This window comes from Schistocerca nitens, chromosome 6 (genome assembly GCF_023898315.1).
Source record: "Schistocerca nitens isolate TAMUIC-IGC-003100 chromosome 6, iqSchNite1.1, whole genome shotgun sequence".
Taxonomy (NCBI): Eukaryota; Metazoa; Arthropoda; class Insecta; order Orthoptera; family Acrididae; genus Schistocerca; species Schistocerca nitens.
The window spans coordinates 240,547,994-240,569,630 of record NC_064619.1 but is presented as its reverse complement, the minus strand read 5'-3'; the positions used below and the strand labels follow the sequence as shown (position 1 = coordinate 240,569,630).

Genomic DNA, 21,637 nt, shown 5'->3' with positions numbered 1-21,637 from the left:
TGTAGCCGGACACCAGCCAGTGAGGAGTCACAAGCCACTGGTCAAAGGGCTTCACAATCATTCTCGGTACCTGAGACCAACTCAAAGGAGTCCTCCCAGCCAGAGAACCCAAAAGAACAGAGAGAAGATAGGAAGAAGAAAACAGTAAAGAAGAAAGAGGCCCCAGTGCCCCCCCCCCCCCCCCCCCCCCCCACACACACACACACACACACACACACACACACCACCGTTTCCCGCAATTTCCCATTTTGAGGACAAGGTGGACATTGTAGTGTCCCTCGAGAACCTAGATCTCACTGGAGCCTCGGAACAAATGCACACAGATCACAATCCCTCAGCAGATGACCCTGAGTTGTAAACTGCCTCCTTGGTCCCTTCTTGTCTTTCCTGACTACAGAAAGTGTCATACTCCAGAGAAATTGCAGCAGTTTCTTACCCCACCTCACTGAACTACGACCACTCATAAACATTACAGTTGCTTTCTGCATTGCTGTTTAGGAAAGCTATTTTCCAGCAATGTGGACCCCCGCCCTTCATAGCTATTGGGGTTATTACAAAAATCATAATGACTGTAACAGGATGTTAGATGGAGTATGTATATATGTCCTTACCTCTGTATATAGCAAACCAGTGCCCCTTCAAACACCTTTAGAAGCTGTGGCTGTCAGGGTGAGGACAGTGCAGGAAATACCATCTGCAACATTTACCTTTCTCCAGATGGTGAAGTACCATAACATGTATTGGCTGCACTAATTTCTCAGCTCCTACCACCTTTTCTACTTCTGGCTAAGTTCAATGCCTATCCTTTGAACCAAGATTACTGGCTGTGGTAAAGATGTCGAGAATCTACTAACTCAACTTGACTTTTGCCCCCACTCATTTCAGTGTGGCACATCATCAAATGATTTAACGTCTGTCAGTGAATTACCAGCGCCACCTCCTTGCCATCTTCAGTTGCATCTGTAACAATGTTGATTTCCTGTCACAGTGGCAAGAAAGCATAATCATTCCAGGGCAAAAACCTGGCAAGAATCTGCTGGATATGTGCTATTGTCTTATTAGCCTCACAAACATTCTGTACAAGCTGCTCAAACTTATGGTGAGCTGGAGGTTGTGTTGGCTCCTTGAATCTCAAACCTTCTTGCTCCATCCTAGAGCAGTTTTCGCCAAGGCCACTCCACCACTGACAACTTGGTATACCTCAAGTCTGCTGTTGAATGGCTTTTTCCTGCTGTCATCACCTTATTGTCATCTTTTTTGACCTGACCAAAGCCTATGACACCACTTGGCTACACCACATCCTCGCTACAATGCACGAGTGGGGTCTCTTGGGGCCTCCTCCCAATTCTGATAGAGAACTTTTTGTTGCTCCGCACCTTTGTAGTTAAAGTCAGTGCTTCACACAGGTCCCCCTGTACCCAAGAGAATGGTGTCCCGCAGGGCTCCGTACTGAGCATCCCACTTTTTTTAGTAGCCATTAATGGTCTCACAGCAGCTGTGGGATCCTCAGTATCACCCTTCTTATATGCTGATTACTTTTGTATTTCCTTTTGCCCTGTACAATTGGTGTCACTGAACATTAACTGCAGGGAGCCGTATAAAAGGTGCAGGCATGGAACCTCACTCATGGCTTTCAGCCACCAAAACCTGTGTAATGTAGTTCCGTCGCCGTCATACTGTTCACCTGCATCCACAACTTTATCTCGATGAACTTCTCCTTAATGTAGTGGAATCTTATTGCTTTTTAGGACTGGTTTTCAATGCCTGATTAACTTGGCTTCCCCAGCTTCGTCAGCTTAAGCAAAAGTGCTTGCAGCTCCTTAACATTCTTTGATACCTGAGTCAGACCAACTGGGGTGCAGATCGTCCTATGCTGTTGCAGCTGTACAAAGCTATTGGACAGTCCTGTCTTGACCAAGGGAGCCTGACATATGGTTCAGCATTGCCCTCAGCACTGCAGACGCTGGACCCTGCAAACCACTATGGAGTTAGAATTGTTGTGGTAGCTTTCTGAACAAACCCTGTGAACAGCTTACTCATGGAAGCTGTGGTTTGTCTGTTGTGGATCATGCAGCAACAACTGTTTGAAAATTATACCAATCACATTTGCAGCTTTCCTAAACATCCTAATTACCGTCTCCTTTTCACTAACACAGCGATCTGTCTCCCGCAGGGCTGTCCAGATCTAGGATTACAATTGCAGTCTGTGTCTGGTCCATTCTCACTGAACTTGAGTCTTTCCCTCTACCATCTGTCCTCCAGTTCCACTCTCGTACACCTCCATGGTGTATACCTCGACCACAGCTTCGTCTAGACTTCTCACAGGCGCCAAAGACAAAGTTGACCCTAGGATCCTCCTGTCGGTTGTTTCTTTCTATTCTTGACATGTACTAGGGTTGAGAGGTAGTTTACACGGATGGCTCGATGGTTGATGGTCACATTGGGTTGGCTTTTGCTCGTGCAGCACAAACTGAACACTGCTCCTCGGCAGATGGCTGCAGTGTTTTCACTACAGAGATGGTAGCCATCTCTCGCACTCTTGAGCATATCTGTTCCTGCACCAGGGAGTCCTTCATCATTTGTAGCGCCTGCTTGAGAGCCTTGAAAGTTTTCAACAAGTGCTATCCTAACCATCCTTTGGTAATGGCCATCTAAGAGTCTGTTTATGTCTGTAGACAGTCAGTGGTCTTCTTACGGACCCTCGGACACGTTGGAATCCCAGGAAATGAACTTGGCAACAGGCTAGCCAAAGAGGCTACTCGAAAATAGAGTCTGGAGATCAGCATACAAGAATCTGATCTTTGATTGGTGTTATCTGCAAGATTTTTTGGCTCTGGAATTCAGAATGGTGCTCCGGGCTCTGAAATACAGAATGGTGCTCCTTCACTGTGCTGAATAAGTTATGTATGGAGCATCTCTTCACGAGCCTCTCGTAAGGACACCATTGTCCTTGGCCGGCTCTGCATAGGCCATACTTGGTTGATTCATGATCAGCTGTTACATCGTGACGAACCACCTCAGTGTTGCTCTGGTTCACGATTGATAGTGGTCCACATCTTATTGGACTGTCTAAATTTAGCCACACTGAGGTGGACTTTCAACCTTCCTGATGCACTGTTTATAGTGTTGGCAGACAATGCCTCAACAGCTGATCAAGTTAAAGTTTTATTTGAGAGGGAGTAGGGTTTATTACTCAATCTAAGGGTCGGCACCCAACCTTCTCTCCCAGGCGTTCACCCTAATTTCATTTTAGCTCTTCCTCACCCTCTCTGGTGCTGTCTGTTTGACTTGGTGTTTGTCTTTTCACCATCTATGTTTCTCTTGCCTTGTGTTTTTAGGCTGGAGATTTTAAAGTGTTGCAAAGTGGCTGGCTCAATCTTATTTATTTAATTGGGGAAGTATATTGTCACATAATGTGGAAAAAATGTACTTTCACTGGGCAAAAAGTATATTTTTGCCTGGGAAAAAAGTGTATTTTCTTTACTGAGAGATTTGGGAAAAGTCTGGGAAATTCTTTGCTTGTGTGCGTATGCACCCTTCAGTACTCTGATAAACATATGAAGACTTAGACCTAACACTTCCAAAAACAAACATTTAAAAAGAAAAATGCCTGTAGAACCGAGGTGTAAACTTGAAAGAAAAGGACCAAAACAAAGCATACAGGTTATTACAGAGAAGTGATTCCTCGGAGTTTTCCTACGTATAAGTTAATACCCTGTATAGGATATCATACACAAATCAACAGCAGCTTTATGAACTAATTTCATTCTGTTTAATTATTATTAATGTTATAATAAAATTAGTTGTACATATGCTTGCTAATTTATAGACACTAAGGGTACATAAATTTTTGCACCTCTAATGTGTATGCAAAATTCTCGAATTTAACTCAACTCAATTCTCTACCCTCTCACGTACCCCCAACATTCTCCTCCTGACTGTTGCCCCCACCCCATCCTTGCCCTCTTCACATCCTCTACTCACCCTTTGCACAGACCTGTCCGTGACCCCTTCCTTCCACCCACCATTTCCTGCCCCTGTCCATGGTGTTTTCCCACCCTACACTTGTCCTGCCACCCTTCTTCCATCTACAAACTTCCTCCTACCCTCCACTCCTCACTATCCCTCTCCCTGGCTTCAACTGAATTCACATTCCTGACTTGCACTGCTTTTCAACCACACAAAAATTAACTCTGCGTAGGCATAAAGTAGCATCCTGAGTCACTTCTATTATGTAGATAATAGATACAGTTTCCAAAATATGAAACTGTTCGATTACACTGGTTTCGAATAGTACAATATTCCTTTTTACCTGCAGGTTGATGAAGATCTTTATCCAGAATTCTATCGAAAAACTTCAGATTTTGTTAAAGGATCAAATGAAGAGACACCACAGCCATTCTGCATTGGCTACATTTCATCAATATTTATTCATTCGAGTGATGTAATCTCAAGAGACGTTAAATTAAGAGTAAATAAATTTTATAGGCCTGAGAACACTATGAAAGGTCGTGAAGCTGCACAGCAGGCAGATCTTAATAAACTATACTGGAGTGATGAAGGTTAGTGTTCTATATTAATTATACAATATATGTGATTTGTGTAACATGTGTAATTTGAGGGGACCAACTGTGTATAAGTACCTCTTTTAGATGTTCTTTCTACAGCACTCTTTCTGTACAGAACAGATTATGTAAAATGTTTTCAGTTTCGAGAAATGCTGAGATGCTGTCATAGATACAAAAACATATCAACTCTGACAGTCACATATTTTATCCATAATGTACATGGAGGACACCTTAACATTAGAATTAAAATGAACAAATTAAACCATAAGCAGGGTGTATTAGGTCTCGGGAAAAACCCGGGAATTTTTTCCTCCAGGAGAAACCTGCGAAAAACCCAGGAACTTTTAGAATTCCAGGAAGCTTTCATAGTTTTAGTTTCTAACTAAATTTTTGTAATATTTACTGGTAAGAATTGATACTCTAACAAAGAATTTCACTTTAGCCCACCACTGCAGAATAATACTGCAGCAATACAACATGAACAATAGAGAAACATGAATATAAAATTTTAGTTGCAGAGAAAATATGCCATTTACAACAACAAAACGCAGAGCACACACAAGTGTCCACCAACAGCAAAATGTGCCAAAGGCTTTAGGATGAAGATGATGCAGTACTTCGTAACATCAAACTGATTTCAATGAACATGGGGTAATAATTGTTTAAATTAGGTTCATTGTTGACGGGCTCATGCGCAGAGCTTAAATTGTGTATGACTAGCATCATCTCCCTCTTCCTGCTACTTGAAGTGTGGCTGTTAGATGTATAAGGAGCCAGATGCTACCCGGAACAATTTTTCTGGCATGCCCAAGCTGCCAGATCCACAAATGTGCAGAGCATTTGGAGTTGTAATGGGGAGCATGTGACTTGCATTTACGTTTCATGATTTTGCTATTCTCTTCATTTACAGCTCTCACATCAAATGAAAACAAAATGGATTTCTGTGGTTATGAGCTATCTAAAATACGTGCAAGTAATTATGGAAGTCTAAAAAATATATTATTAGTTTCATTTGCCTGATTTTATTATGTTTTCGCGCAGTTGGCAATCGAGCATTAATCACTTTGCAGAACAATGAAGTTATTTTTGTTGGTTTGCTGAAGAAATTTTGTTTTATTAATCTTTTCCACATAGGCAGTCAATTTATTTGAAATGAAGTGCTTTATTCCACTCTTTTAGTTAGTTTCAACTGTTCACTGAATTTCATGTGCACATTTCCATCTTCCGGCACATAGGGCATTTTGCCGTAAAAAGGAACGAAGCATAAAATAATACAGTAATGGTATGCCAAGAAAATTGGCTTAGCAGAATTTGACATATTGACATTCTGTGAAACACAATTGTTTGATCACAAGACATGTTTCAACATTTGTCTGGTACCTCTTATAGGCTTGATAGTATTTCTTAATCTGTGTTGTTTACATCTTAAAATTACAGGACAATATTCTTCAGTAAATTATAGACTGGCAGCACACCATGTTTTATCATTGCAACTCTATATGAGGGTTGATATTTACTTCTGGAGCAGAATATAAACTGCCAATTATACAGTTCCTTGGTTTCACACGTAACCTTGTTAATTTCTACACAGTTTGAAAAAGTTGTGAAGGGCTTGTTGTTCGTACTGCTAGTGTATACAGATAACTGTTTTTTTTTTTCCGTGTTGTCTATATGTAAACTTGATTGGAAACGTTACGTAACAGTATTGCAGAGTAAGAGTAAGGACTGCTTTCTAATTTTGCATTCCTTATCTGGATAGGATATGATGAAACAATTGCCCTAATTCTAAGTACAATAGCTCCATATGTCCCCTCCAAACAACATGCCACACTGCTGCACATGCTCACAGCACTTGGAGGACCAGCCACATAGAAAAATTTTGGCCACAGGAGACCAGATGTTTACATAGTTATTTAAAATTTTACTGGCACATTTGTATTTAATATATCTTAAAGGGTAACACACGCAAAAAAGACATACTATATGTGAAAGCTTAGCTTTTCTTGTAACTATACTATATGTTTTTTTTTTTAAATTTAAACCATGAAGTATTCCTATTTGTGTGTTTGCACTACTTAACAGCGATATAACTATTGGCTGTCTACATTACTTGTCCCATGCTCTGAATATCTGCTATCATTTGCCAGCAGGATAATGTGATGTGAGCTGTGATTGGCTGACAAAAGCACATCGCAGTCTAGATTTCAGACGTACAATGCTTCGGAAATTAACATGCTGTGTTTGCTGAAATTCATATTTATACTTTCGCAATATGAAAATATGCAACATACATGTTGCTGCTCATCAAACATCTTTCCAAAAGTGTTGCTTTTTTATTCCATTTCTTTTTCTAAATTGCCAGAAATTTCACACCAGTGTATGAAGCCTTTACCATTCAAAGGGTTGATAAGTTGTATGGTTCAGAGAGAATGTTTTTTTATTTATTTGTTTCATTTGACCTTCAGCAGTATATCACTATTTAGCCAATAGGGGGAACGTGTCACCTAACACAGAAAAAGTGTATTTTTCACCCAAGAAAACATGTATTTTTAATCATGAAATTTGAGAAAAATTGGGAATTTTTGTCCTTGTCCACAGATACACACTGATAACCAGCCATTATTTTACATTTTAGAACATGGTATTGCTGATGTTAACTTTGTTAACAAAGATAGACAATGTGTCCATTGCTGGTGGGTACAAGTAAACAGCTCAGGTATGAGGAACAAACAAAAGTTTATAGATTATAATTTTCACAAAAATATCCTCCACAATGAAACAAAAGAAAGCATTGTTCGCCAGCAAGTGAAACTAAATGGTGCTTTGTAAATAACAAAGCCACTTGGACATCTAGAATCACAGAGTATACATGAGTTTCACATACGCTTCAGTGAACACAATCGTAAGAGCTTCATGTTAAAAACAGTGAATTAAGTTTTTGGAGTCACACACTCTTTAATGAGCAGAGTCTTGAAGTCACAATAACTTTAGGTTAAAGCGGAAAAGTAAGTTTCTCACTTCAGGTTTAAAACCAGAGTCCAAATCCAAGCTTCAGTCAAGAAGAAAAACACGTGACTCTTATGGTGTAATTCGCTGCAAAAGTATTGAGAGCCAACAGTTGTGAAATGCCAAAGTCTAATCAAGATAGAAACTTCCAGTCTGACACTATCTTGCAGCTAGAAAAACAATAGTACAGTTACACCAATTCTCAATGAGAATATAACTGATCACTTATGGTCCTGCTGAGGAGACAGTGTGCTGTCCAGAAGACAAGGGCCCAGTCTTTGCTGCAGGCTAATGGAGATCTTCACAGTGCTGTCTGGGGTGCAACTGCTCTCCGGAGCTTCTGCAGTGGCTTAAATAGCTGCCTCGGGACTGATACATATTGGCCTATTTTTGCACATGACATGGTGGATGCATGAAGAGGTGCTGTTTGACAATGACCTTTACCATCGGCGTGTATGCTGCGTGGTGACCTGGTCAGAGTGCTGTTGACGCCATCTGCTGGTCTGGCTGTGGAGTTTTGGGGTTGTGAAGTTTTGTGCCATATACACTGTAGTGGCTGAGCTCACTGCAACCGTATGACGAATAAGTTGTGTGTGTTGCTGTCAGCGCTTGACGACCTGCCCAGAGAGGCGTTATTCCTTGCAACACATTATCTGCTCTCAAAGTTATCCTGGCCACGATCTGTGGTAACGTACTGTCCCAGCACCCTCCATCCAACAGTTTATTCTCCCTCTGTCCTGTAACCTCTTCCAAATTCAAATCGTTCACCCTTACTGTGCGCCACTCACTACCAATGCACACACTGGTCCCTCACCTCGCTCCGGATTGCTGCTTTCATCCAATGTGACAGTTGCATTCTGGCCAGAGCAGCTGGAGATAGTGGTCATGTATGAGTGAGGTGTGCTTGCTTATTTGAATGTGTATGCCTTATTCTTCTCTGAAGTAGGATTTAAGCTTTTGCATGTTGCCCATGTTTGTCTTGATTAATTGTTAAGCAGGGCATTTTAATGGATCTCAGAGTAGTTAGTTGTTATATTTTAGTTCTGTGCCCCTACACCCCAACCCTTCTGTATTTTTAGGTTTTGCTTGTAGAACAGCATATATGTATAGCCTCACATTTTTCACCTCACACATGCACATGTTCACCTGGCAGTAGAACATAAAACTACAGGATCAGTGGATCATTCAAAGTGGTGTGACCAATAATCTTGCTTAAACACACACACACACACACACACACACACACTCTCAACATCCATCATAGTTCTGCATATTACAGTAGGTATAAAAGCATACAAATAATCAAACTGAAACTAAAATAAAAATGTAAGAGTAATTCCAACATAAGCAATTACAATAACTATATATCTGTATTGCCATTATGACAGTAGCTACATAAAAGAAAAATAAGGTGTTTGGTGAAGCTGGTATTATGTTTCAGGGACAAAAAAAAAAAAAAATTTTTTTTATGCTTCCAATTTTTTTGTCTTCCACAGAATGTGTTGTGTCATTTGAGAATGTTGTTGGGAAGTGCTATGTGGTGTACAGTGAAAATCTGGATGTCACAGTAACACAGTGGACTGATGAAGGCCCAGATAGATTTTATTTTTCGGAGGCATATAATTCAACAGATTGCACATTTGATGAGCCTTGCCACAAAGCATCATTGATCGGTAGCCAGGGAAAGGTAACTCAACCATTCATTTTAAAATGTTTTTTTAATTTAGAACAGGAAGTCTGTTCAAAGTTCACAGCCAGGTAGTTACTACAAAGAGAATGTGTAGGAATAACAGAGTTAATAAATCCAGATATTTGTATTAAGTAAACCACACTTAGTGTGGCCACAGGCATACAAGAGATTGCTGAAAAGTAATGCCTCTGAATTTTTTTATTTGAAAACTCTTAAAGCCTTTTAAATGAAACAAACATTATTAACGTCCTACGTCCTTATCCTTCTTGTCTACATATGCAGCCCTCTGCTGCTAAATGGCTCTGAATTGTGGCATGTAACATGGCAGTGTAACTATTTCAGTGCATGAGAAACTGCGAGCTGTAATTGAGTTTAGAATTTGAAGAGTTTGCTCATGCATGGAGCACCCTCTCCTTCAGTATCAGTTTACCAGGCCACCCTCGAATGCTGCGACACCTGCAGCAATCAAACACTTTGGCTTGACGGTCATTGATCATCCTCCATACAGTCCCAACTTGACTCCATCTGATTTCCATCTGTTTCCAAAACTTAAAGAACACATTCGAGGACTTCACTTGATAGTGATGGAAGTGGTGGGAGCAGAGTGGAGGTTGTGGCTCCATCAACAAAAGACAAACATTGTACAGTGACAATATCAACAAACTCGTCACTTATTGGGAGGAATGTTAGTCACCACGGTGACTACGTAGAGAAATAAATCTGTAGACATGAAGAATAAATGTGTAGAATGTTAATAAAGTTAGTTTTATTTAAAATGCATTAAGAATTTTTACATAAAACATTTGGAGGCATTACTTTTCAGCACACCCTCATAGAATTAATTGTTTTCCAGTGAGTTGATATATTTGCACATTAGTGTTCAGAATTTAATTATCAATTGTACGTTTCCTCCTTAAACAGTACTCACAAACACATCAGTATTTCTGCTTCTTTGCTCTTTAACTGACCAGTAAATTTTAAAACTGGTGGCTTGGCTAAGTGTTGTTAGTTATTTGTAATTAATGGTTACTTAATTAGTGCAGGCACATGTATTTCTGCTATGAAATGAAATAATATTTGTTAAAAAGCAATTGTGTTTTTATACAAAATTTTCTTCAGAAAATTGAAATTAAAGTTTGTGTTATTTTTCGTTTTTTAGGGCAAGGGGAAGGGAAAAGGAAAGGGAAAAGGCAAATCCTCTGATGAAACAAAAAAAGTTGAAAATAAATATAAAGACTGGCCAAAAATATCAACTAAGTTGAAATCATTAGATGTGTTCGCTGGATGTGGAGGTATGTTATTGTCTTAAGACTAGTTCTCTCTCTCTCTCTCTCTCTCTCTCTCTCTCTCTCATGTGATTGGAACAAAATTCTTTGCAGGTCTTTCAGAAGGCCTGCATCAGTCAGGTGTCGTTGAATGTTGTTGGGCCATAGAGAAAGAAGATGTTGCAGCTCATGCTTTTCGCCTTAACAATCCAAATTGCACAGTATTTTCTGAGGACTGTAATTTATTACTTAAGCTTGTTATGAACGTGAGTAGCAAAGTTTACAATAAGAAGTTTGACGTATTAATAGATAAATAGATTTACTTTTTGTGACAGTGCAGCAGTGACTGAAATGCTGTACACTACTTTTAATTTTTTTGTTCATTTTTATTTATTGCTAAAATTGTGTTTACGTTTTCTTTTTTTGCATCAGGCATAGTTCTATTGCTATTAACCATAGCAGGGTGTATACGACCTGGGACAACCAGGAGATCCTGGAAAAACCCGTGAATTTTTTCATCTGTGAGAAAATCAGGAAAAACCCGGGAATTTTTCATTGTTTTAGTTTCCAGTTAAATTTTTGTAATTTTGACTGGTAAGAACCGATACTCTACCAAAGCATGTTACTGTAACCCCGTACTGCAGAATAATACTTCAACAATAAAACATTAACTAGAGAAAAAAACGAAAATAACTTAAATTGCAAAAGGAAATGTGCCATATATGACGACGACACGCAGTGCTCGTGCAACCGTCTGACAACAGCAAAATGTGTCCCAGGTTTTAGGAAGTCTACGCAGTGCTTCATAACAACAAATTGCCTCTGATGAGCGTGAAGTCACAACTGTTTACATTAGATTTGTTTTAGAGTTATGAGTGGGCTCGTGCGCCTGTGCAGTTGAGTCGCGTTTGAGTTGTAGATTCTTCCACTTCTGGCAACAGGAATGTGGCTGTTGTCTGTGCAAGCAGTCGCAGCAAGCAGCTAAATGTTACCGGGAAAAAGGGGCGCCAAATTCATATTCTGGAGGGGGGAAAAAAAACTTGTTTCACAAAGCGCCTAGCATCTAGCGCACGTTGGTCTATCGATTATTCGTATGATTTTGAAACGCATCTCTGTTGCTTTTTGAACATTTTTGAACACATTTTAAGTTGATTTTTGAAAGCTTGCTTAGTGTATGTGATGTCTGTCAGGGGAATTCTCGTCGTACCTAGAAATAAACTTTCCTGCAGACAAAAGAGGATGGGGCTATGCGAGCTGAGCGGAATAAAGCCGAAGGGATGAACGCCAATCGCTCTCTGTGTGGTTGATTGGGTTTGCAAATGTTCAGCGTTGTTATAATTACTAGCAAAATCCATAGATTTAGACTACCAGAAAGGAAATAAATGACTAACAGGAATAACAGGCGAGAAAGATTACGTATTATCTTCTCAGTGTATCCAAGAAAATGAAATTTTGACAATTTTTGGCAAGATCGCTACACTAGTAAGTACCAGTTGTACAGTCCCCGGCTAGCAGCCCGCTTAAGTTGTATTCTGGAAGTAACGCGGAAAGTGTGTTGTACGAATCTGTAACAACCCCTAACCAGACAATATTCGTGGGATAAGTAAACCTGTGATTCTGGCAGGGTCTGTGAAGTTAACCGATGAACAAATTTTAACGATGGCAGGAATAGCTACAGAATTCTTGATGACAAGATTGTTTGTTAGAACGAGGAAGGAGAAGAAACGGGGACATCACACAAATTATAAAAGAATAAGACGATTCCAAATTTATATAAAAATTTTTTAATACTACTTTTCGATCTCGTGCTTGAGAAACTGGTGCCTATGAATGAAATGTGAAACTATTTTCCAACATAAAGCTTTTTGCTTGTCGTAGACCTTATAGGCATTTGATATTGGTACTTAGTGAGTTATATTCAGTTGTGTTATAAAAATGACCATTTGTGCCTAAACAGTCTCGTTTATTTGGCGTGTGTTACAAAATTGCTGCAATATTAGAAAAGCCTATTTTGTTTTACCTAGCAAACAGTGACAAAATAGACGTAATCAGATCAAGAAACCACACCGGTCTTGGGTATTATTTGTATTAACAGCTTTTTCAGTATTAGATAACGACATTTCGATTTTTCATGTAGCAAAACATTTGACGAACTTTGATGATGAGCTAACAGATTCTTTCGCAGAAGGGAAAGCACGCCATGTAAAGCTGTAGCAAGATTAGAGAGGAAAAAATGCTAGGAGTTAAGGACTGGAGAAATGTGTACTTCATGCTTGTCTCCTGTCTTTATTTCTTTTATGCATCCTATATTTAATTTATGTCACACAGCAAGTTATTATCTAATAGACAATAAAGAGTGCAAATTTTCTGCAGAGTTCTTGTTCTCGCGATTACAAATAATCCTGGCTATTAATTGTGAGACTTTTTTCTTTAGAGGGGCAGGCTGTCAAATGGGCCGACTGGGAACAGGAGAGGCACCACAGGACATTTCAATTTCCACTGCCCTGTGTAGGTTTGATGGCATCCAGTACAAAATGTGCTATGGAAGAATGCTGTATGAAGAGGCGTAGCACTGCGCTTTGGTACACTTAACATCAAATAACATGTCTTACATTTCCTCGAACACATATGTGTTATGTTTCAGACTTTTTCAGAAAGATGTGTGCTAGAAGATGGAACATGTTTTTGAAAATTAGATTTTGTTTAGTATTGACTCGCTTCGCAAACACAGTAGGTCTGGGGATGATGCGCAGAGTGGGTAGTCTCCTCCTGACCCGTGTTTACATTTCGTGATTTTGCTGTTTCCCCTTCGTTTGCTCTCACGTCAATGAAAACAAAACGGATATCTGTGGCCAGGAGCTATAAAGTGAATTAAAATACAGTCACATAATTACGGAAGGCCAAAATATGTTATTAGTTTCAGATTTTATTTTATTTCCCCCTTTCTGACAGTCAAGCATTAATCGCCTTGCAGAACAGTGAAGTTATTTTTGTTTGTTTGCTAAAGAAATTTGACTTTCATTAACCTTTTCCGCAGAGGCAGTCAATGTATTTGAAACGAAATGTTTAATTCCACAGTACTGGCTAGTTTCAACTGTTTCCTGCATTTCAGGTGCGTGTTTTCTTCTTCTAGCACGTATAGCATTATGCCAGAATAAAGAACCAAACATTATATAATACAGTACTGGCTCGTACTCCAAGAAAATTTACGTACCGAAAACCACACTGAAAAGCTTAATATCAGGTCGAGGTCTACTTCATTGGGAATCTGGACATACGAATGTGCACTTTAAGTATACACTTTACATGTGCACATTTTAGTGTGGTTCACGAAATTCCAATGCTGTTGCAGAATCCTCCAATGTCTTGTTTCTTTTATGGCATAATGTATGATCTTTTAATGTTTTACATGTACGTACATACGGGCTTGCTACGTCATGGTAGATGCGCAAACACGGTGTCGCCTGTTACCTGCGCTCCCTGGCAACTGCTAAAACGAACCTATTTCTAACAGGTCGCAGGAAAATATTGCGAACGGTGGTTTGAAAAGCATTAGTTTCAAAGTAAATATTCTTTTACATAAGTTGAACTATGTGCGAGAATGTGCCATGAATTTCTTAAATCAAAGAGCATTTGACTCATTTAAAAATCAAGTCTTTGATAACGAGCCACTTGGAAGAATTTTGAACCCTAAAGAGCAGACATTTATCTCATTATTAAAAATGTTACTGGCACATGTGTGTGATCTATCTTAAAGTGTAACACACACAAGAAAGATCAACATTATATGCGAAAGCTTAGCTTCTCTTACAGCTTGAGACCAATTTTATATGTGAAAGCTTTGCTTTTCTTGTATCACACAGTGTATATTAATTTAAACTGTTAACTTCCCTGTTTGTGTGTTCGTGCTACTTAACAGTGATGTTGCTGTTTGCTGACTACATCACGTGTCCTATGCTGTGAATATCCGCTGTTATCGGCTGGCGAGATCATGTGACATGAGCCATGACTGGCTTACAGAAGTGCATCGCAATCTCGATTTCAGTGATTCAGAAAGTAACATGCTGTGTGTGGTGGAATCCCAATGTACACTCTCGTAATACGAAAATATGCAGCATACATGTTGCTGCACATCAAAGAAATTTCGAAAACGTGTCTTTTTTCCCTGAGTTTAGTTTTCTAAAGTGCCGGGAAATTCTACGCCCGTGTATAAAACCTTAACCATTCAAAGGTTTTTCCTTGTCCGCGTATACACCCTGCATAGGTAACTTGAAACCTGCATAGGTAACTTGAAACATATTATACCCATCAACAAATAAGAGTATGAAACTAAATTCTTGCTTCAGTATGTTTTTAGTATAATGTCAGTTCAGTGTAATATTGAATTTTGCAGGGTCAACACACAAATGACAAAAACCAACGTCTGCCACAAAAGGGGGAAGTTGATTTGCTCTGTGGGGGACCGCCATGCCAGGGTTTTAGTGGAATGAATAGGTTCAATTCACGGCAGTACTCACTGTTTAAGGTATATGAAAATTAGTATTCAAAATTACCTTTTAATTGTTTGATTCTATAAATAAAAAATTTACTAATGAAGAAAATTCTTCTTTTTTCAGAATTCACTAATTGTTTCATATTTATCGTACTGCGACTATTACCGCCCTAGATACTTCATTCTTGAAAATGTTCGAAATTTTGTCTCATTTAAGCGAAGCATGGTTTTGAAACTAACACTTAGATGTCTACAGAAAATGGGTTATCAGTGCACTTTTGGAATACTCCAGGCAGGCAATTACGGAGTACCACAGACAAGACGAAGGTAACTACTGTCTCTCTCTCTCTCTCTCTCTCTCTCTCTCTCTCTCTCTCTCTCTCTCTCTCTCTCTCATTTTGGCAGGAGGTAGGTGATATCTTTATAGAGTTCATTTATTGTAATTTATAAACTTTCATGGAAACTTACTTTATACATTAGCTTATTATCCATTTGTTGAAGATAGAATTAACAGAATAGCTAGATAGAATTAACAGAATAGCTAGATAAACAGCTTGTTAGAGAGAGGAAAAAGGACATTCATATTACATTTGTAGTAAAAGTAATTTGTAGCTTAAGTATTGTTACTTACACAACACTGTGTGTGTGTGTGTGTGTGTGTGTGTGTGTGTGTGTGTGTGTGGGCGCGCGCGCGCGCAGCATTAGCATTATGTAGGCTACACACATCCTCTGGGCATGTGTGGGATTCTTGAGCAGAGGAATGATCAGTTACTTGTCTGTTAATGTAGAATTATATGTATTGTGGTGAAACATTGATAATGGGGGTATTTATGGTGTTAACCCTCTTTTCTTGTAATTAATATGTAATAAAACTGGTGCACAGCCCCTCAAATATGAAAAGTTACCAAGTATATTGTTGCACTACTGCTCACCACTAACACCAATAATTTTTGGAAGTGGTTCTGCTTGTTGATTTTCTTGCAAACTTGTGGAGAGAGCCACATTTGAGTCCCATTCTCAGTTCAAGAAAGGGTCAGTAGCTATTGAGCATCATTTTGACAAACTGATGAGGAAATGCTTTAAAACTTCCCCCCATCATCGGACAGCTCCATAAATGTGGATTTTTGTCAGCAGTATCAATCTTGACGTAGGTTCTTCCACTCTCTTGTACAGTATAACCCCAGTTTTACATTCCTGGAATTAATGTTTTCCCACTGTTTAAGACCCCCCCCCCCTGCCCCTCCCACCCACACACACACACACTTCTGTCATATTTCGTATGTCCTCAATGTTAATTCACACCCGATTCTGTGTAAACATATTTATTATTTTCCTGCAAGCTACACTTAATGAAACTGACATAAAATGATACTGGTATCATATTGGCTATTAAGTAGGGTTTGCAAACATTACGTGGTTAAGTTTGTCAACACCAGGGTTCTCTACTCGGCAGATTTGAACCAGTAAACAAGTAAAAGCTTGAACAATCTGTGCTGTATCTCCTGGCATTGCCAAGCTCTACTCGGGGTGGTGGCTGATGGGAGTAACTAGATTTGTGCAAATAAAGATATCGTGACCAATCACAACCATTTCCAAACTGTTTCTATTGCACATGTTCAGGTTCATGATTTTTGTGATTGTTGTGACACTCCTGTCGTGTTTTGTCATTTGGCTACTTGTAATGTTAGTGGACACCTTCCACTGATTTTGCATTGCTGAAATGTTATTGATTTAAACACAGTGCCAATTACTTATTTTTTCATGCTGAGCAAAAAGTGTTTCGAGAATTTATTCTCGTTGTCAAGTGCAGTATTTCCGTATCTATTATTTGTTATGTTACACAAACCAGCAATGTGAGTGATTGTTTGCATGTGTGTGGCTTTCTACATCACTCAGGAGGCACAGTACCTGATAACCTCAAAAAGACGTCAACATTGCAAGAAACGCAGACCAACACATATTCAAACCCCGCACAAAATAGTTACGTAAAAATTTGCGGTTGACAGCAAGAAAAAGTCTTTGAAATAAGTCATGCTAAGCATGAAAAAACATGTAACTGGAGCAGTATTTCGTTATTCAAGTAATGGATGACAGTTGCAGGCCTTCTAAAAAATACACCGAATATGATATCTGAAATTGAGTCAAACGTTCCTACTTCCCAGATGGTTACTAGTTTGTTACGTCCATGGTTTCTATTAGATAATAGACAAGTCCCTAACAAGTCTTTTTATGCCTATTTTATACATTTATCATACATAAAGTGCGAAAATGCGAGGGGGTATCCTATTTGTAACTTTTCCAGCTTAAAATGTTGTTTAACACATTTTAAATTTTCCCACAGTTTACACCATTGTTTTGAAGCCCCTTGAAAAGTGTAAAAGCAGGGTTTCACCATATTTAGATGTAAAGTTGTTGACACAGATCATTATGAGCAAAAGAAGGCTGTTCATCAGTGATCTCTTTGATGCATTTGTCTTTTCAGTTATTATAATTAGCGTAACATTCGCTGGAAGGAACACCATCTACTATGAGTTGGCTCAGTAGTTATGGCTTTGGACTTGAATTAAGCATGAGGGAGTTCAAATCTCATGTCTATTTTAACTTAAGTTTCCATAGTGCAAATAAATTGCTTATGGATAATGCTGGAGTCTTGTTGTGTATTACAAAATTGCCACCTCTTACTACTGAGATGGAATTCTTCAATTTCAGGTTTTGTTGTACATGATCTTGATGTTTCGTTCTTATTGTGGATGTTAATTTCCTCAAAATAACTAAGCATTGTAAGGTCTATTATCTATGTCAAGCTGTAATGGCCGTAACTCCCTAGTGTCGCAGTTACATTGCATATCACTAAATTTAATTGTAAAGTTTATTCACTGTAGTTTAAGCCTCATACTGCAATCAGGAATATTATTCGATTCAGGGTGAAACTTTGAGCCTTCACAGTTGTCTCCATGGTCTTCAACAGGAGCAACTGACCATCAAAACTGCTGTTGTCGTGGCATTATACAGCGTGGAGAAAAAGTGTGTCACAAAATTTTAACCCTGGACAGCTGATGCTAGTAAGAACCAAAATTACTAATGTTGTGTAAGTCGACAACACCATTTTTAAACTACGGAAACTAGATGACTTGCGCTCCGATTGACCATGGGATTGCTGTGTTGCCATTCGTTAGTTGACGGGCAGCGCTATTGTTGTAGGTTCACACATACAAACGTCCCTTGCCCTGTCACTGCCCCCAATGTGATACGCACACGTGTCAACTAGGTCTTGCTGTTTGTCTCCCCTCACGTCAGAGAACAACAAGATATGGTTTTGTTTACAGACTGGTAGAGAGTAATGCACATGAAGCTCGAAGGTTGTATGACGAATGGTTCCCAGCAAGACGCAAACGTTTACAGCAATTCACAGGCGACTTGGCGAAACATGCTCGGTAGTGGGATATCATGGTGATACTGGAAGACTTTGGTCATGACAGGATGCTGCATTTGAAGAGACTGTTCTCGAGCACTTCAATGAAGCGACTATGCCAAGTACTCCAGATAAACACAGGCTAGGGTTTTGCTGGTGGTTTCGGCGACATGTTGCACCAGATCCAAACTCCGCACCATTTTGTTGTTTACCGATGAGTGCACCTTCCATCAGGATGGTCTTTACAACACTCAAAACATTCATTACTGGGCAAGAGGAAATCCTCATGTCACGTATGTACACGGGCACCAAAAACGATTTTTGCTCTACATTCAGGGAAGCATTGTGGGTGACCATCTGATTCGGCTGGTCCTTTTACCTCCTTGACTTTCGGGATGCAAATTACCTTCACTTTTTGCAAGAAACTGTACCCGGCCTCTGGAAGATGTTCCCCTGGACATACAGCTACGCATGTGGTTGCAGCATGATGAGGCGCCCACATATAACACTCGTACTGTGCATGGACATTTAAATGAACTCCTCTTTGACGGCTGGATAATTGGCAGAGGCGCTTTTAGGATATGGTCCCCACGATCACCAGACCTCACACCACCAGTCTTTCTCCTGTTGGAATTCTTCAAGGTTATAGTTTACCCACCCAGACCCGAACCACCTAGAAACAAAGAGGAATTAATAGAACACATTCAGCATGCCACCTATCACATAAGCGCAATGCCAGGTATCTTTAAAAGAGTTCGCAAAACACTGTTCGATGTTACCAAGCTTGTGTCGTGTCAGAGGGCCTCATTGAATCCTTCAGACAGTAATTATCCTCCCAACCTTGTACAAAAACAAATCTCCCGTGCCTAATCTTTCCAGTCTTTCACCACCTGCCAAAGTCCCACCATCCGGTCACAGAGGAGTGCTGCTGAGGTGAATGGCTGTTGAGGTAAAACAGTCTTTCGTGGGCAATCTCTGGGTCACCTGCTGCCTCCCAGTTGTATAAGCCTTGCTCAGGCATGCGGGCCTCTGCCTGAGTCGACAGTTGTTTCCCTAGCATCTCTTGGGATCCCTGTGGAATTGTCTTATCAAACTACTACTCCTGACAGGACGGGTGTAACGTCAGGCAGTACCTAGACCCACTCCTTAAAGAGAGTCTGGTTGGTCAGTCCTCCCGAAAAGAAGTCTCAGAATCATAGTAACAGGACATTAGTGTGCCATAACACTTCTATTATAATCAAGCGAACAGGGGGAGCCTTTGAGAAGATATCCCCTTTCTGTATTCACAAGGCATTGGAAGATATTGCTGGGTCTCTGAAAAGTGTCAGACTTCGTAATGTAACACTTTTAGTTGAAACTGCTAATTCCAACCAAATATCTGAGCTTCTGTGATGTAAGGCTACCCAGTCGAGACTGAGTTGCATAACTCCCTTAACTTTAGTAAGTACATGGTTAGCTTCACTTAAAACTTCTGGGCTGATAGGCCGTGGTCGAAGTATAAAACTGTCAGTTTGCCGCTTTACCTCCGAGGATGTTTCCCGCAGTCAGAGACGAAACGTCAGGAGACAGTTTTATACTTCGACCACGGCCTATCAGCCCGGAAGTTTTAAGTGAAGACAATACCGGCCGTGAAAGTTTACATTGTACATGGTTAGCTGCTTCGATATAATGGAGGTGGAACCTGCGGAGTTAAGTGAAGAATGGAAAAGTGTGGGCATCATGGAAGTGCAGAATTATATAGGACAACCAATGGCAAATTGTAAAAATCGGCGACATTTTTTCTAATGTTTAGTTCTCCAGAATTACCTGAACACATCCTTGCAGGCCATATCCGTAGGGCTCGCCCATTTGTTCCTAACCCAATGCGATCCTACAAATGTCAAAGATTTGGCCATACCACTAGGGGATGTAATGAGAAGGCTATGTGTGGCAATTGTCAAGAGTCTGGCAGTTTGTGTACACTTCTCCAAAATGTGTACACTGCTCTGGGGATCACCCAGTGTGGAGCAGAAAGTGTGGAATTAACAACGAGGAAAGGAAAATTTAGGAGTTGAAAGTAAGAGACGCATACCCTATGTTGAAGCTAAAAAAGCTTTCAAAGCTATGCTACACCTGGTTTTTGCATCAGCCTTTAAGACACTAATCGAAGTGTGATGCCTCCAGGCAAACTCAGACCACAGATTCAAGTACGAGCACGTGCACTTGTCGATGTACCTGTGGGGCAAACTCTCCACTTGCAATTGCTGTCATTCAGAAGCCGTCAACAATAGCCTTACCACATAAGCCACATACCACTACCCAACATCAGAAGCCAACTAAGCCATCCCCACAACCCAGGCAACCACTTCCTCATGTCAGTAAAGAAAACCGCCCTCCAAAAAGTAGTTCGAAGTCCAAGAAGGTGGTAGTTAAACCTTTGGAATGCCGAGCTCTCTCTCTCTCTTTCTGACGGGGACCATGCTTTTTAGGATATGGACTTCCAATCGGAGGAACTGGAGAGCGAGGAACTGGCTACCATTCCCCCTGACGTCCCCTGTAAATCACCGCCTCCGAGGGAGAAAGAAAAGAATCATCGCTAACTAATAGCTTCCACAGGGACTTCAGTGGAATTTGAATGGCTATCACTCCCATTTGAAAGAACTGCAGCTACTGGTGTGGGAGAAACCTTTCTGTATCCGCTTACAAGAAACACATACCTGCATTATGGGGCTACCGTGCATACAGGAAGGACGATACTACTGGGGATAGGGCTAAAAGTGGAGTGGCTATTTCCCTTGATGACAGAGGACTCCTCTCCTGTCCCTCTTACCATGACCATGCAACCAATTTTTGCGAAAGTTCTAGCACCCTTTAATATCACAGTGTGTTCTTTGTACCTTTCCCCTAATGATACTTTGGATGCAGGCACACAAGCAGAATCCTTCCGGGCACTCCCGCACCCATTCCTCCTTGTGGTGGCACTTCAATGCCCACAATGTGCTGTGGGGATTGGCTACCACTTGTTCCAGGGGTCGGATGATTGAGTGACTCGTCCATTCTGAGAATATCTGCTTTCTGAACGTGAGTCAGATGACTCACTTTTCCGCAACTACAGGTCTTTTTCAGCTATTGATCTTTGTTTTTGTTCCCCAGCTATTGCAGACTCAGTTCAGTGGGAAATGGCTCCAGATTTACATTCTAGTGACCACTTTCCAGTGTGGATTC

At 40.2% G+C, this 21,637-nt stretch overlaps 1 protein-coding gene across 2 annotated transcripts in view; it reads left to right on the top strand.

Annotated features, from left to right (window-relative positions):
* Nucleotides 1-21,637, top strand: part of LOC126262872 (DNA (cytosine-5)-methyltransferase 1-like) — a 257,340-nt gene that overhangs the window by 191,692 nt on the left and 44,011 nt on the right. For both annotated transcript variants that reach the window (XM_049959738.1, XM_049959737.1), the window contains exons 17-22: nt 4,319-4,562; nt 9,071-9,261; nt 10,424-10,556; nt 10,644-10,795; nt 14,923-15,054; nt 15,146-15,348. In XM_049959738.1, coding sequence (XP_049815695.1) covers nt 4,319-4,562; nt 9,071-9,261; nt 10,424-10,556; nt 10,644-10,795; nt 14,923-15,054; nt 15,146-15,348 — 1,055 coding nt within the window. The remainder of the gene's footprint in view (nt 1-4,318; nt 4,563-9,070; nt 9,262-10,423; nt 10,557-10,643; nt 10,796-14,922; nt 15,055-15,145; nt 15,349-21,637) is intronic.